This window comes from Heterodontus francisci, chromosome 17 (assembly GCF_036365525.1).
Source record: "Heterodontus francisci isolate sHetFra1 chromosome 17, sHetFra1.hap1, whole genome shotgun sequence".
NCBI classification, from domain to species: domain Eukaryota; kingdom Metazoa; phylum Chordata; class Chondrichthyes; order Heterodontiformes; family Heterodontidae; genus Heterodontus; species Heterodontus francisci.
In genome coordinates this window covers 6,283,718-6,299,547 of record NC_090387.1, presented here as the reverse complement: position 1 = coordinate 6,299,547, position 15,830 = coordinate 6,283,718, and the positions used below count along the sequence as shown (strand labels likewise).

The window sequence follows — 15,830 nt, the reverse complement described above, 5'->3', positions numbered from 1 at the left end:
CAGTGCAAAAGACAAGGCTGAAGCAATTGCGTCCATCTTCAGCCAGATGTGCCAAGTGGATGATCCATCTTGGTCTCCTCCTGAGGTCCCCAGCATCACAGATGCCAGTCTTTAGCCAATTCGATTCACTCCACATGATTTCAAGAAATGGCTGAAGGCACTGGATACTACATAGGCTATGGGCCCTGACAACATTCTGGCAATAGTACTGAAGACTTGTAGCTGCATCCCTAGCCAAGCTGTTCCAGTACAGCTATAACACTGGCATCGACCCGGCAATATGGAAAATTGCCCAGGTATGTGCTGTATACAAAAAGCAGGACAAATCCAACCCAGCCAATTACCACCCTATCAGTCTACTCGCAATCATCAGCAAAATGATGGAAGAGGTCGTCAACATTGCTATCAAGCGGCACTTGCTCAGCAATAACCTGCTCAGTGACGCTCAGTTTGGGTTCCACCAGGGCCACTCAGCTCCTGACCTCATTACAGCCTTGGTCCAAACATGGACAAAAGAGATGAACTCAAGAGTTGAGGTGAGAGTCACTGCCCTTGACATCAAGGCAGCATTTGATCGAGTATGGCACCGAGGAGCCCTAGCAAAACTGAAGTCAATGGGAATCAGGGAAAGCCCTCCCCTGGTTGGAGTCATACCTAGCACAAAGGAAGATGGTTGTGGTTGTCGGAGGTCGATCATCTCAGTCCCAGGACATCACTGCAGGAGTTCCTCAGGGCAGTGAACTAGGTCCGACCACCTACTGATGCTTCATCAATGACCTTCCCTCCATCATAAAGTCAGAAGTGGGGATGTTCGCTGATGATTGCAAATGTTCAGCACCATTCGTGACTCATCAAATACTGAAGCAGACCGTGTCCATATATATCATCTAGGTTTGGGCTGATAAATGGCTAGTAACATTTACGCCACACAAGTGCCAGGCAATGAACATCTCAAACAAGAGAGAATCTAACCATTTTCCCTTGACATTCAATGGCATTACCATTGCTGAAACCCCTACTATCAATATCCTGGGGGGCATCATTGACCAGAAACTGAACTGGAGTAGCAATATGAATACTGTGGCTACAGGAGCTGGTCAGAGGAATTCTGCGGCGAGTAACTCCACCTCCTGACTCCCCAATGACTGTCCACCATCTACAAGGCACAAGTCAGGAGTGTGATGCAATACTCTCCACTTGCCTGGATGGGTGCAGCTCCAACAACACTCAAGAAGCTCAACACCATCCAGGACAAAGCAGACTGCTTGACTGGCACCCCATCCACCACCTTCAACAGTCACTCCCTTCACCACCACAGTGGTATCAGTGTGAACCAGTTACAAGATGCACTGCAGTAACTCACCAAGGTTCCTTTGACAGCACCTTCCAAACCCGTGACCTCTACCAGCTAGAAGGACAAGGACAGTAGATGCATGGGAATACCACCACCTGCAGGTTCTGCTCCAAGCCACACATCATCCTGACTTGGAACAAATCGCTATTCCTTCATTGTCGGTGTTTCAAAATCCCGGAACTCCTTCCCTAACAGCACTGGGCTACTGTGGGTCAAGAAGGCAGCTCACCATCACCTTCTCAAGGGCAATTAGGGATGGGCAATAAATGCTGGCCTAGTCAGTGATGCCCTCATTCCACAAATAAATAAAAAGAAATTACTAGTCCAGCTTGCCACTGATTGCCAGGGGGTGTGATGGTCCAAAAGGGGTTAAAAACAGGAGTCTCATAAGGTTTGATGCACAGGAACAATAGAAGACTTCAGAGGCAGAGGCAGAACCACAGACCAAAAGACAAAGAACTTCTCCACGTGGCGAGGGATCAAGACCAGAAGAGAGAGAGGACCTTTGCATCACTCTGCGACCAAAACTCGACAAGGAAGTGTACCTGAGAGAGCTGAAAAGTTATCTTGCTAAGTTTGTTTAGTATAATTTTACTTCCAATAAACTTTCTGGACTTACTACCCAAGTATCCTGTTCCCTTACTTGCTTAAGTCTTGTCTGGACCAAAATTAAGGGAGTTTTTTTGACCTTCACTGTGATACTAATCTAAAACTTTAGAAACTGAGAAAACTGTTCCTGTTAATCTGTTGCACATACATTTACTGAGAGTGGTGAAAAAACAAAACTATTGGGCTGCAAGAAGGAGCTAGACAGGTTCTGGTCAACAAATGGGATTCAGCATTATAAAATCATAGAATGGTTATAGCGTAGAAGGAGGCCATTTGGCCCATCAAGCTCATGCCAGCTCTCTGCAAGAGCAATTTAGCTAGTCCCACTCCTCTGCCCTTTCCTCATAGCTCTGCAAAATTTTTCCCTTCATATAATTATCCAATTCCCGTTTGAAAACCACAATTGAATTTGCCTCCGTCAGCTTTTCAGGCAGTGCATTTCAGATCCTAACCACTCACTGCGTAAAAACGGGAATTGGATAATTATACGAAGGGAAAAATTTTGCAGAGCTATGAGGAAAGGGCAGAGGAGTGGGGCTGGCTAAATTGCTTTTGCACGAGAGCTGGCATGAGCTTGATGGGCCAAATGGCCTCCTTCTATGCGATAACCATTCTATGATTTTATAATGCTGAATCCCATTTGTGCCAATGGGAACAGTTTCTTTCTATCTACTCTGTCCAGATCCCTCATCATTTTGAAAACCTCTATTAAATCTCCTCTCAGCCTTCTCTTTGAGGAGAACAGCCCCAGCTACTCCAATCTATCCAAGTAACTGAAGTCCCTCATTCCTGGAACCATTCTCACCCTGGAGTTTAGAAGAATGAGAAGTGATTTCATGGAAACATACAAGATTATTCAAAGTGCACCAAGGGAATAGAGTGGATAGGTAGACTAGATGGACCCAAGCTCTTCCTCAAACTGTTACTACATTGCTATAAATTATTGAAGGAAACTAATAGAGAATGAGTGGAAACCAGAGAGGAGAAATAGAAATTAGAGACTGTAATAAAAAGCAGGAGCAGAAATAGTAAGGGTTAGTTTTATAAAAATGTCAAGATGATTTCCAGAACATGATGAGCTAAATCATCTCCTTTTGTGCTGTATTATTCTATGATTTAGGATTCCACCACAATTCTTTTAAATTTAGGATGTGGCCATCATTTATTGCCCATCCTTAATTACTAGGCAAGATCAGCAGGCAGGCAAGTCAACCACACTGCTGTGGGTCTAGAGTTACCTGTAGGTCCAGACCAGGTAAAGACAGCAGATTTCCTTCTCTAACGGACATTAATGAAAAAGAGGAGGTTTTATAACAATCAGGTAAATTCATGGCCGCCATTACTAATGATCTAGTTCCAGATTTATTTCATTAACTGAATTTAAATTCCCCAACATCCATGGTGGATTTGAATCCATGGCTCCAGATTACTAAACCAGGTATTCCAATTACTAGCTCAGGAACATAACCCGTACACCGTATGCTACCATACCCTCACATAGAAGCACCTTCTCTATGTCCACCTTATTGAACACCTTTATAATTTCAATGCCCTCGATCAAGTCACCTCTCAGCCTTCTCTTTTCTACAGAAAAGAGTCCCAGCCTGTTTAGTCATTCCCGATAGTTGAGTTACGAACATCTCACTTACCCATTCTTAGCAAAATTAGCCCAGTAACTCATCACTGTTCTGCTCAGAACCAACTCCTCTTCAGTGATATTTCCTGCAGAAAAAGTCACAACAAAATGAGATAATTATTCGGAGATTTAAAACACAATATGTTGGATTCTTCCAGTTCTGATGAAAGCTCATCAATCTGAAATGTTAATTCTGTTTCCCTCTCCACAGATGCTGCCAGACCGGCTGAGTATTTCCAGCACTTTCTGTTTCCATCTCCGATTTCCAACATCTACAGTATTTTGCTTTTTAAATACTATAAGGAGACACGGGTAGGGAAGGGTTAATATAAACTGTTTGGAGAGCAGCACATCAGAGAATTTTACACATTTTCTGTGTTTGCTGAAAGGCTAAAGCTGTCCCTCATCAAAGGCAGATAACACCTGCATGTTTATCATAGGAACTGCAAGAAGCCATTCAGCCCTTTGAGTCATTTAATGAAATCATGGCTGATCTCAACTCCATCCACCCACCTTGACTCCATATCCTTTTATATGCTGAGCAAAGATCTATTGATTTAAACTGATTAATTAAGCGAGTATCTACTGCTTTTGTGGGACAGAGTTCCACATTTCTACCACCCTTTGTGTTAAGGAGTGTTTCCTAACTTCTCTCCTCAATGCCTGGCACTGATTTTTAGGTTATCGGCTGGATTTTACGGAGGGCAGGGCAGACCTGTCCACCGATCGACAAGTCAATGGTGATTCCGCCTCTGTCGGGCCTGGGGATCCAGACCGGATTTTTTACTCCCCAGGCTCTTAATTGGTCTTGGGCGGGACTTCCTGCCTCATTGGCCACTGGGAGCAGTGGCCACTGCTGGGACTACACTCAGCTTCAGGATGAAGAGGAAAGACGGCCCCAGAAAAGAGGTCAGTTTTTAGGGCCTCACCAGGGATAATCGGTTGGGCCCCAACGAGGCAAGGGGGGGTCAGTTAGGGGGTGGGGGGTGTTTTGTGCGTTGAGGTAGTTGGGGCTTCGAGGCCTGCCCTCCGTGGGGCATAAGGTCCCCAATCAGGAGGGTCCCCCTCCCAGCCCACCAGAAGGCCGCCTAGTTTTATCAGGCGGGTTTTCTGAGGCCTCAGCCGTCCACCGGCCAAACGTACAATTCTCGCAGTGGCGGGTGGAGGCCCTTAAGAGGCAGTTAATTGGCCATTTAAGGGCCTTGATTGGCCTGGGGCGGTTGGGCCATTTCTCACCCTGCCGCCCCGCGTAAATTGGCAGCGGAGATGGGAGCTGGTCGGGAAGGCCCCCCCACCCCCACCCCACAAGCCTCCCACTCCATTTTATGTTCCCCCACCCCTGCCACCAGCCTGCTCTTTTGGGGACTGTAAAATCTCCGGCCTTTGTCTCCTTGTCCTAGACTCCTCCACCAGCAGAGCATGTTTCTCTCTATCTACTCTATCGATTTTCTTTAAATGTCCCGATGACTTTTCTTCCAGGTTTTTGCACCCAGTTGTGCCCAGCAGACTGCAGGACAATCCTGGAAGGTTGCCAACTCCTAGGGTAGCAGCTGTTTGGGAATTTACAATTTATTAAAATACTATTATTTTATTATCTACTATTACTAGAAAAATCTCAATCAAATTAAGTAAAGAAAACTCATCTATGGCAGTTAACAAACTGCAAGTTGCGGAAGACATTTAGCACTCAAAAGGGTTAATCTATGTTGTTTCATTTCAGTGATGTTTGTCTATGAATTCTATAATCCAAATAATACAAACCTGGTTTATGTAACCTTGCAATGTTCTGGTGAATCTGTGTTGCATTCTTTGCAAGGCCAATATATCCTTTCTAAGGTGCGGTTTCTATAACTGGATACGGTTACCCCAGATGTGATCTAACAAGGGCTTTGTATAGCTGTAGTAAAACCTCCTCCCTTTTACATTCCAGCCCTCTAGTTTAACGGTTAACATTTTAATTTGATTACATCTTTGTACCTGAATGCAAACCAGCCCCAGACACTAACAGAATTCACACATTGTATCGGTTGGAACCAACTCAAGACTTAGTTGAAACCCAATCTGGTGGCCTTGGGAAAATGGAGTATAGAAGAGAAGGGTAGAAGGTGAAATTGAGTATTCTCTGGAGTTTCAATCTCATTGACATGTGTAAAATTCTGAGAGGGCTTGACAGCGTAGATGTTGAGAAAATGTTTCCCCTGGCAGGAGAGTCTACAATGAGGGGGGCAGAGTTTCAGGATAAGGGGTCAGCCATTTAAGACTGGGATGAGGAGAAATTTCTTCACTCAGGTTTTGAATCTTGGGAATTCTCTATCCCAGAGAGCTGTGGATGCTCAGTCATTGAGTATATTCAAGACTGAGATCGTTAGATTTTTGGGCACTAAGGGAATCAAGAGATATGGAGTTAGGGTGGAAAAGTGGACTTGTGGTAGAAAATCAGCCATGATCATACTGAATGGCAGAGCAAGCTCGAGGATCTGTGTAGCCTACTCCTGCTCCTATTTCTTATGTTCTTATGAGATTATCTTCACCATCCCAATAAATAGTAGATTCCCAAACAGCCACTACCCTAGGAGTTGGCAACCTTCCAGGATTGTCCTGCAGTCTGCTGGACACAACTAGGTGCAAAAACCTGGGAGAAAACTCATTGGGACATTTAAAGAAAATCATTTTCTTTCAATGCTTTCAACAAATGTTGGAGTTTGGAAATAAAAGGCTGTTTGATTGACAGTTAAGAATCATCCAGTTGAGTAACAAAGAGTCTGTTGGATTTCCCATTGGCTGTGGGGAGGCGCCATGCCGCAAGGGTGGAGATGTCAGGTGACCAATGGGGAGGAAGCGCTACGATGGGGGTGGCTGGAAGGAAGGGGGCAGGTCATAAAACCTGCAGGAACCTACATTACCCACCAGGTTAAAGATGTAAGTTACACTTGAACAAGACTAGACAAGCAGTACAGCCTGCCATATATTATTGGTCAGATTGGTACAAAAAATGAAGAATTGTAACAGGTTCTAACCTGGGAAGGTCGAGCTCTAGAACGCGATACTCGACAGATATCGATTCCTGGCGTAGCTTGCTTGGTTTGCAAGTATTATTTGGAGAATCAATCTCTGAGTTAAGTGAAACTTTGCCTGTGAGTGTATTGTCTCACTGTCACTGACTGAACTAACAGGGCCAGTAACCAGAGGACACAGATTTCAGACAATTGTCAAAAGAACCAAAGTGGGAGATGAGGAGAAATTGTTTTTACGCAGTGAGTTGTTGTGATCTGGAATGCACTGCCTGAAAGAATGGTGGAAGCAGATTCGATAGTAACTTTCAAAAGAGAATTGGATAAATACTTGAAAAGAAAAATAAATTGCAGGGCTATGAGGAAAGAGCAACGTGAACGGAATTAATTGAATAGTTCTTTCAAAGATGGGTTGAACGACCTCCTCCTGTGTTGTAGGATTCTATGATTCACAATATAACCAGCCCATTAACAATACCACGATATGGAGACAGACATAGAGGCAACAGACAACACCAATAACATGGCCTCATTTCCCTTGGTTACGACATATCCTGTTTTAGAAAAATCAATAATCCCCAATCTCGTAACTCAGAGGTGAGAGTGCAGCCACTGAACCATGGCTGACCCCCTGACGTTTGATTCTCTGTCAATATTCACCCTGATTATTTTCAATTCCACCCCAAATCAAACAGGTATCCAGCTGCTGGGTTGGGTTCATCGAACAGTGTTTTTTTTGGCAGAAAGCTTTTTTTTCGGGGCATTAATTACACCACAGATACTTGTTAAACCTCAGTCCCCAATGTCAGTGAGATAGGAAACCACATTTGGCCTGTTGAACAGTAAATGGAAATGTGGCAAAATAAACCCAGTAAAACTCTCGTGTATTTCCTTACCGAATAAACTAACATCCTTCTCCCAAAAGGGAGTGCCAAACACAAATCCAATCTCATCGGTGTGGTCAGACTTTACAAACTCGGGCCGGCTGGTTCCATATATGCTTGGCCTGTGCTGAAATTCATACAGGAAGACAGGGTTCCCAGCATCTGAGGAGTGCAGACAGAAAGATTAATCCCTCAAATTATGTGGAGAACGAAAGAAACTGGGAGAACTGTCCGAAAGCAGAGAAAGTTAAGGGGAGATTTAAGAAAGGTGCTCAAAATTATTAAGCATTTGATAGAGTAAATCAGGAGAAACTGTTTCTACTGGCAGGCGGGTCAGTAATGACAGCGTCAGATTTAAAGTAATTGGCAAAAGAACCAGAGGCAACATGAGGAAAAAGACATTTACACAACAGCTTGTTTCAATCTGGAATGCGTTGCCTGAAAGGCCAGTGGAAGTCGATACAACAGTAACTTTTGAAAGGGAATTAGACAAATACTTGAAAAGGAGAAATTTTCAGGACTGTGGGGAACAAGCAGGGGACTGGGACTAATTGCATAACTCTTTCAAAGAGCGGGCACAGGTTGAATGGCCTTCTGTGCTCTATGATTCCATGTAACCCTCTGGACCAAGTGATCATTCTTCATGTGTATGTGCAGCAGGGAGAACCTGCAGGAAAGGGCACCAGACCCTCGCCCCATCTTGTTCTTACATTTCCACATGTGCACTTTCCAGCCAGACTCCCTGCAGAGTGATCAGGAGCAGGATCCCTGATTTCCCCTCTAACGGAGGGGTCACTGGACAGTGATCAGGAGCAGGATCCCTGATTTTCCCTCTAACGCAGGGGTCACTGGACAGTGATCAGGAGCAGGATCCCTGATTTCCCCTCTAACGCAGGGGTCACTGGACAGTGATCAGGAGCAGGATCCCTGATTTCCCCTCTAACGCAGGGGTCACTGGACAGTGATCAGGAGCAGGAACCCTGATTTCCCCTCTAACGCAGGGGTCACCGGACAGTGACCAGGAGCAGGAACCCTGGTTGATTTCCCCTCTCTCTCTAACCCCGGGATCACTGGACAGTGACCAGGAGCAGGAACCCTGGTTGATTTCCCCTCTCTCTCTAACCCAGGAGTCACTGGACAGTGACCAGGAGCAGGAACCCTGGTTGCTTTCCCCTCTCTCTAACCCAGGAGTCACTGGACAGTGACCAGGAGCAGGAACCCTGGTTGCTTTCCCCTCTCTCTCTAACCCAGGAGTCACTGGACAGTGACCAGGAGCAGGAACCCTGGTTGCTTTCCCCCTCTCTCTAACCCAGGGGTCACAGGACAGTGATCAGGAGCTCAGAGTCTTGCAGTTGCCAATGCAGCTCCCGATTGGTCAGTGGAGTTAGGCTTTACTAACGGGATGGGTCTCAACGAGCTGGACTGCTAGTGATGTCCACATCGCATGAAAGAATAAGACAAAACAATGAGCTGGACTGAGGCCGTCCCAATTCAGAATGGGTTTGCTGTGTTTCTGGGAGTCAGCAGAAGTGATTCAGCAATGGACAACAATAGGATTGTGTTCCACACTGCCTCACACTCTTCAATGCAGGAGAATTTATCGTCAAACAATGAATGATGGTGGAAGGCACAAACAGCTGGCCTGGATAAGTGCAGCTCCGACAACACTCAAGACATTAACAGTCACCTGGACAAATGTGAAATAATTAAGAAAAGCCAGCATGGATTTGTTCAGGAAAAATCATGTTTAACTAACTTGTTTGAGTTTTTTGATGAGGTAACAGGGAGGTTGATTAAGGTCATGTGATTGATGGGTTTCCAAAAGACGTTTGATAAAATGCCACATAACAGGTTGTCAACAAAGTGAATAAAAGGGACAGAAGCAGCACGGATACGAGATTGGCTGAATGACAGGAAGCAGAGAATAGTGGTGAAGAGTTGTTTTTCAGACTGTAGGAAGGTATCTAGTGGGATTCCCCAGGGGCTGGTGTTGGGAGCCCTGCTTTTCTCGATATATATTCATGACCTGGACATGGGTGTACGGGGCTCGAATTCAAAATTTGCAGATGACACAAAACTTGTAATTATTGTGGACTTTGAGGAGGATAGTAATGAGCTTCAAGAAGACATAGAGAGGATGGTGGAATGAGCAGACAAATGGCAGATCGAATTTAATGCAGGAAAGTGTGAAGTGATTCATTTTGATAGAAAGAACGAGGAGAGGCAATATAAATTAAAGGGTAAAATCTAAAGTGGGTGCATGTGCACAAATCATTGAAGATTGTAAGACAGGTTGAGAAAGCAGTAATAAAGCATACAAGATCCTGGGCTTTATAAATAGGGACAGAGAGTACAAAAACAAGGCAGTTAAGATAAACCTGTATAAAACACTGCTTCTGCCTCAACTGGAGTATTGTGTCCCGTTCTGGGCACCACACTTTTGGAAGGATGTTAAGGCATTAGAGAGGGTGCAGAAAAGATTCATGAGAATGGATCCAGGGATGAGGAACTTCAGTTATGTATACAGACTGGAGAAGGTGGAGCTGTTTTCCTTGGAGAAGAGAAGATTAAGAGGCGATCTGATAGAGGTGTTCAAAATCATGAGGGGACTGGACAGAGTAGATAGAGAGAAACTGCTCCCATTGGCAGAAAGATCTAGAACCAGAGGACACCGGTTTAAGGTGATTTGTCAAAGAAGCAACGGTGACATGAGGAAACACTTTTTTCTGCAGCAAGTGGTTAGGATCTGGAATGCACTGCCTGAGAGTGTGGGGAGGCAGATTCAATAGAGGCCTTCAAAAGAGAACTGGATAATTATTGGGATTAGTGTAGGATTAGTATAAATGGGTGGTTAATGGTCGGCACAGACTCATTGGGCCGAAGGACCTGTTTCAGTGCTGTATCTCTAAATCAAAATCAAATCAAAATCCACACCTTCCCTCAATTCTCCTACCGCCTACCTACACTAGGGGCAATTTACAATGGCCAATTTACCTAGCAACGTGCAATTCTTTGACTGTGGGAGGAAACCGGAGTACCCGGCGAAAACCCACGCGGTCACAGGGACAACTTGCAAACTCCGCACAGGCAGTACCCAGAACTGAACCCGGGTCGCTGGAACTGTGAGGCTGCTGAAGAGAAAGAATTTGCAGAGCTACGGGCAAAAGGAGGAGACTAGGTTTGTTGCTCCTGCAGAGAGCTCGCACACGCACGGTGGGCCGAATGGCCGAATGGCCCCCTTCAGTGCTGTAACCATTCTATGAAGCAGCCCACTTGATCAGCACCCCATCCACCACCTTCAACATTCAGTCTGTCCACCACTGGGCCACAGTGTCAGCAGTGTGTACCATCAACAAGATGCACTGCAGCAACTCACCAAGGCTCCTTCAACAGCACCTTCCAAACCCGTGACCTCTCCCACCTAGAAGGACAAGGATAGCAAATGCATGGGAACACCACCACCTGCAAATTCCCCTCCAAGTCACACACCATCCTGACTTGGAACTATATCGCCGTTCCTTCACTGTTGCTGGGTCAAAATCCTGGAACTCCCTTCCTAACAGCACTGTGGGTGTACCTACCCCACATGGACTGCAGCGGTTCAAGAAGGCAGCTCACCACCACCTTCTCAAGGGCAATTAGGGATGGGCAATAAATACTGGCCTGGCCAGCGATGTCCACATTCTGTGAATGAATAAAAAAGTTTAGAGGAAGGGTTTAGTGAATGGAAAAGTGGGAAAGGGGAGGGGTGAGAAAAAGGAATATTTTCCTTGTATTTTGCACCTCTGTGGAATCTAGCAGTTCGGATAGTGGGCACCAGCATAAATATATCGCCCAAAAGCTCAAGTTGCAAGTCTCGGATTTCTATCCTGTCCTGTGTGTCTCCCATATATTCATCAATGACTTGCTGCAGTTGGTTTTCTTCAAACTGTGCATACAGAATTGAACAAATAGAGGCAGAGTTAGAGAATCTAAGGGGCAACTTTATTCAATAGCCATCATTCAAGTGAGCTTTGAAACTCACGATTCACAGTAGAGACCCCCAGGTCCAGACACTCATCCCCTTTTTGATAGCTCTCCATCCCAACTATATACCCTCTCACCACACCCTTCAATCCCTTCTCTCTCCAGTGATCCTTCAATTGCCTCTTGTCTCACCTTCTGCTTTAATATCCTTCCCTGGAAAACGATTGTACAAATGTATTTTTGTCATCCTGTGAAAGTTTCTTCTGATACCTCTTTTTACTCCAAATGTCCAATGTTTACCTTCAGTCCCAGCCATTTGAGCCTTCCATCATAATTTTTGGATAATTATTTTTCAAATTAGGTCCTCACTTCGTCTCTTTTCCAAACAGATAAGTTAGTTTTGTAAATCTGTTATTCCAAGCACTGGTAAATCAATGTCCAGCAACTCTGCTGCCATAGATAGAACACAACATTTATTATAGTTGGATTTTGGAACCCACTCATGAACTCTGCCCATGACACCAAGACGAACACAGATAAGGGAAGCCATCTGTTAATCACATTCATCTCTCTGAACAAGCTCACAATCTCAATTGCCCCATCACCCCACCGACTACCCCCAAAGTTCTAGCCTCCAGCCTCAATGAGTGAAGAAGTACTTCCTGAAGTTAGTCCTGAAATTGTCCCTTTACCAATACTGACCATCTCCAAAACTGACCATCACCAATCCTGACCATCACCAATGGTACACATTGCCAATACTGACCATCACCAATGGTACACATTGCCAATACTGACCATCACCAGTGCAGCTCAGTCAATATTACCCACTGCTAATGCTAACCTGAGGCTTAACAGACAGTTAGAAAAATTTGGTTTTCAACAGTGCAGTCTAAAGCTAAGGGGGAGGGTTGGGTAAGACCTCACCAAACTTAAAGACTTGTAGATAGGCTCTGAGGTCTCGCGGTCCATTCCTTCCTCCCAACCAGGTGGGAGCATCGCCTAATGAAAGGACACAATGGTTAAAGTCAAAGGTTATTGTGTGCATCTTCAGTTTTCTTAAATACATGCGACTGTCAAACTACAACAGCAGAGAATAGCATGAATGGAGCACCTTGCTGCATCTTGGGGACAATGTATCAACCTCAACCATGACGTGTTTCTTTTAATGCAGTGTCTACTGAAACCCCTGTGCCAGCCAATCAGTTGGAGCTAGGGCGGGGCCTACAGTCAGAGTCACAGAAAACAGAGTCTATTTAAACAGAGTCACTATGAACTACAGCAAACAGAACTCATGATTGAAATGACAGCAAAGTCTCCTGATAAAAGCAGGATTATTTCTCCACCAAAACATAGTCAGTGGAGGATAGTAATCTAATACAAATTAGGTGTGTGAAATTAATCCTAGTCACTTACACTGTGGCGTCTCCAGGCGTGATTGAAAGGGGAATTACCCAATCATCACCATTCTATCTGGAACTTGTGGCATTTTTTAAAATGGGCTCCCTGGTGCATCATGAGCTTGGAATGGACCAAGGGTGGAAATTCTAGTACCAACAGGTTGTAAATAGCTGCTGGTGCAGTGAAGATATCATTGCTTTCTGGGTTGGGAAGGTGTGAGAAATTGATGGCACCACCAATCTTCAAAGTCTAAAGTCATTCTGAAGCAGACAGGCTGGGTGGCTCTCTTAGAGGGTGGTACCATGCAGGTACTGTACACTGTGACAAATGAAAATAATCAGCAGGTCAGGCAGCATCTGTGGAGAGTGGAAGAGAGTTAACATTTCAGGTCGATCTTCTGATGTAAGGTCATTGACCTTAAACTTTAACTCTTTTCCTCTCTCCACAGGAGCTGCCAAACCTGCTGAGTATTTCCAGCATTTTCTGTTCTTATTTAAATTTCCAGCATCTGCAGTATTTTCCTTCCGTCTATTGCAGCTTTGAGCAACGGTGTTTCTCAGGAGGTCCAACCACATTATGGGGAACTAGCCTCATTTATGTGTGTTGACCTTGGCTTAGTGGGTAACACCCCCCTCCTTGAGGCAGAAGGTTGTGAGTTCAAGCCCCACCTCAGCACATAATCCAGCCTGACATGCCAGTGCAGTACCAAAGTGCTGCTGTCTTTTTCTTACGATGCTGGGAGGCAGAATTCGATTGAATTGACCTGAAACTCCCAAGCAGTGTGAGAGAAATAACTTTCTGGCAACACAAGACAAAACTTTAGAAAACAGTTCTGCCTCCGACTGGTGGCTAGTGGCTTTGGTCAATGTAACACGGAGACAAACACATCAAGTGATCCCAGGTTAGACACCTGGTTTGTCCTGCTTTCAACAAGGACAGAAGTTTGGACACTTTAATTGACCTCTGCAGGGATCAAAATCTACCCTTGACCACCCCCACACTGAACTCACCTGTATGAAGACTGGATGACAGCACGTCTAGACACAGCTCATGGCAATTGGAGGCGACCACTGTTAGGCATTCGGTTCAATAATGACTGATCTGTACCTCAACTCTATTTATTTGCTGTTTCTCCATGCCCCTCGATACCCTTAGCCAACAAAAATATCTACCAATTTCAGTCTTGAAAATTTAAGATGATCCACAGCCTTCTGTGGGGCGAGAGTTCCAGATTTCCACTCGCCTTTGTATAAAAAAATAAAGTATCAGATTGCAGGCTTTGCCAAACAGGATGTAATGTTATTGGCCGTCACTGCCCCACTGTGAGGCTGGAACTTGTGCCTGAGCCTGCTGTACCCAATGGATAAGGAGCCCAACACCAATCCACTTTGGCCTTTCCACTGTTCAATATCTTGTCAATACTCATGGACCAACATTATTGGCTGAAACACAATGGTCAACATACTCATGGGCCAACTGATAACAAATGAGTGAGGTTCTGGGGGAGCTACTGAAGCTCTAAATGAGTAAGGAATCAACAGCATTAGGAGAAGTGGAGGGAAGTTTCTCATTCAGCTCCCCTTCCACTTTAAAGTCTGAAGTTGGCAGTTGGCAGCACTGCAGGCAATCAGAAGCTGAAATTAATCTCACCTTCGGCAATAGCCAGCCACATTCTTGATTGTTGATTCCTAACAGATACGGGACTGAGTTGATCTCTTTTGCTTCAAGCAGCTGTTCAATATCTCTGGGCAAGAAGACACCATCCACCACCGGAAAGAATATCTCATTGAGAAAGGAAAAAAGGAAAAATGTTTAAGCGGAGACACCACTGTGAACACACATACTGCAAAACTTTACAAACACACGATGGAACCTCACAAGGTGCCTGGGTCACATTAATCACATCAGAGAATATTCAAAGAATTTGAAAGAGATGATTGTTTGTGAGACCATATCTGAAGTGTTGTGTGCAGTTTTGCTCTCCTTATCTAAGGAAGGATGTTCTTGCTATGGAGGGAGTGCAGCGAAGGTTCACCAGACTGATTCCTGGGATGGCAGGAATGACATATGAAGAGAGACTGGGTCGATTAGGCTTGTATTCGCCAGAGTTTACAAGAATGAGAGGGGATCTCATAGAAACCTACAAAATTCGAACAGGACTGGACAGACTAGATGCAGGAAGGATATTCCCGATGGCAGGGGAGTCCAGGACCAGGGGTCACAGTCTCAGGATAAGGGGTAAGCCATTTAGGACTGAGATGAGGAGGGATTTCTTCACCCAGAGAGTGGTGAACCTGTGGAATTCTCTACCACAGAAAGCAGTTGAGGCCAAATCATTAAATATATTCAAGAATGAATTAGATATAGTTCTCAGGGCTAAAAGGATCAAGGGATATGGGGAGAAAGTGGGAACAGGGTACTGAGTTTGGATGATCAGCCATGATCGTATTGAATGGAGATGCAGGCTCGAAGGGCTGAATGGCCTACTCCTGCTCCTATTTGTCGATGCTTCTATTGTTGACGTTCTGGTTGTGAGGTATGTCAAACATTCCTTGTTCCAGTCCTACTCAGGCCCCCTCCCCAACTCTTTTTCCAGTACATTGATGACTGTATCGGTGCTGCTTCCTGCTCCCGCCCCGGTGGAAAACTTTATCAACTTTGCTTCCAATTTCCACCCTTCTTTCACCTTTACATGGTCCATCTCCGACACTTCCCTTCCCTTCCTTGACTTCTCTGTCTCCATCTCTGGGGATAGGCTGTCTGCTAATATTCATTATAAGCCCACCAACTCCCACAGCTATCTCGAATAGACTTCCTCATATCCTGCTTCCTGTAAGGACTCCATTCCATTCTCCCAATTTCTCCATCTCTAACGCATCTGCTCTGATGATGCAACCTTCCACAACAGTGCTTCTGATATGTCTTCCTTTTTCCTTAACTGAGGATTCCTCCCCACTGTGGTTAACAGG

The 15,830-nt window shown here is 45.0% G+C and overlaps 1 protein-coding gene across 2 annotated transcripts in view; it reads right to left on the bottom strand.

The window, feature by feature from the left end:
- Positions 1-15,830, bottom strand: part of LOC137378701 (fatty acyl-CoA hydrolase precursor, medium chain-like) — a 65,601-nt gene that overhangs the window by 5,178 nt on the left and 44,593 nt on the right. For both annotated transcript variants that reach the window (XM_068049049.1, XM_068049050.1), the window contains exons 8-12: positions 14,512-14,643; positions 12,388-12,462; positions 11,278-11,422; positions 7,507-7,656; positions 3,613-3,685 (exon numbers count right to left, since the gene is read on the bottom strand). In XM_068049049.1, coding sequence (XP_067905150.1) covers positions 3,613-3,685; positions 7,507-7,656; positions 11,278-11,422; positions 12,388-12,462; positions 14,512-14,643 — 575 coding nt within the window. The remainder of the gene's footprint in view (positions 1-3,612; positions 3,686-7,506; positions 7,657-11,277; positions 11,423-12,387; positions 12,463-14,511; positions 14,644-15,830) is intronic.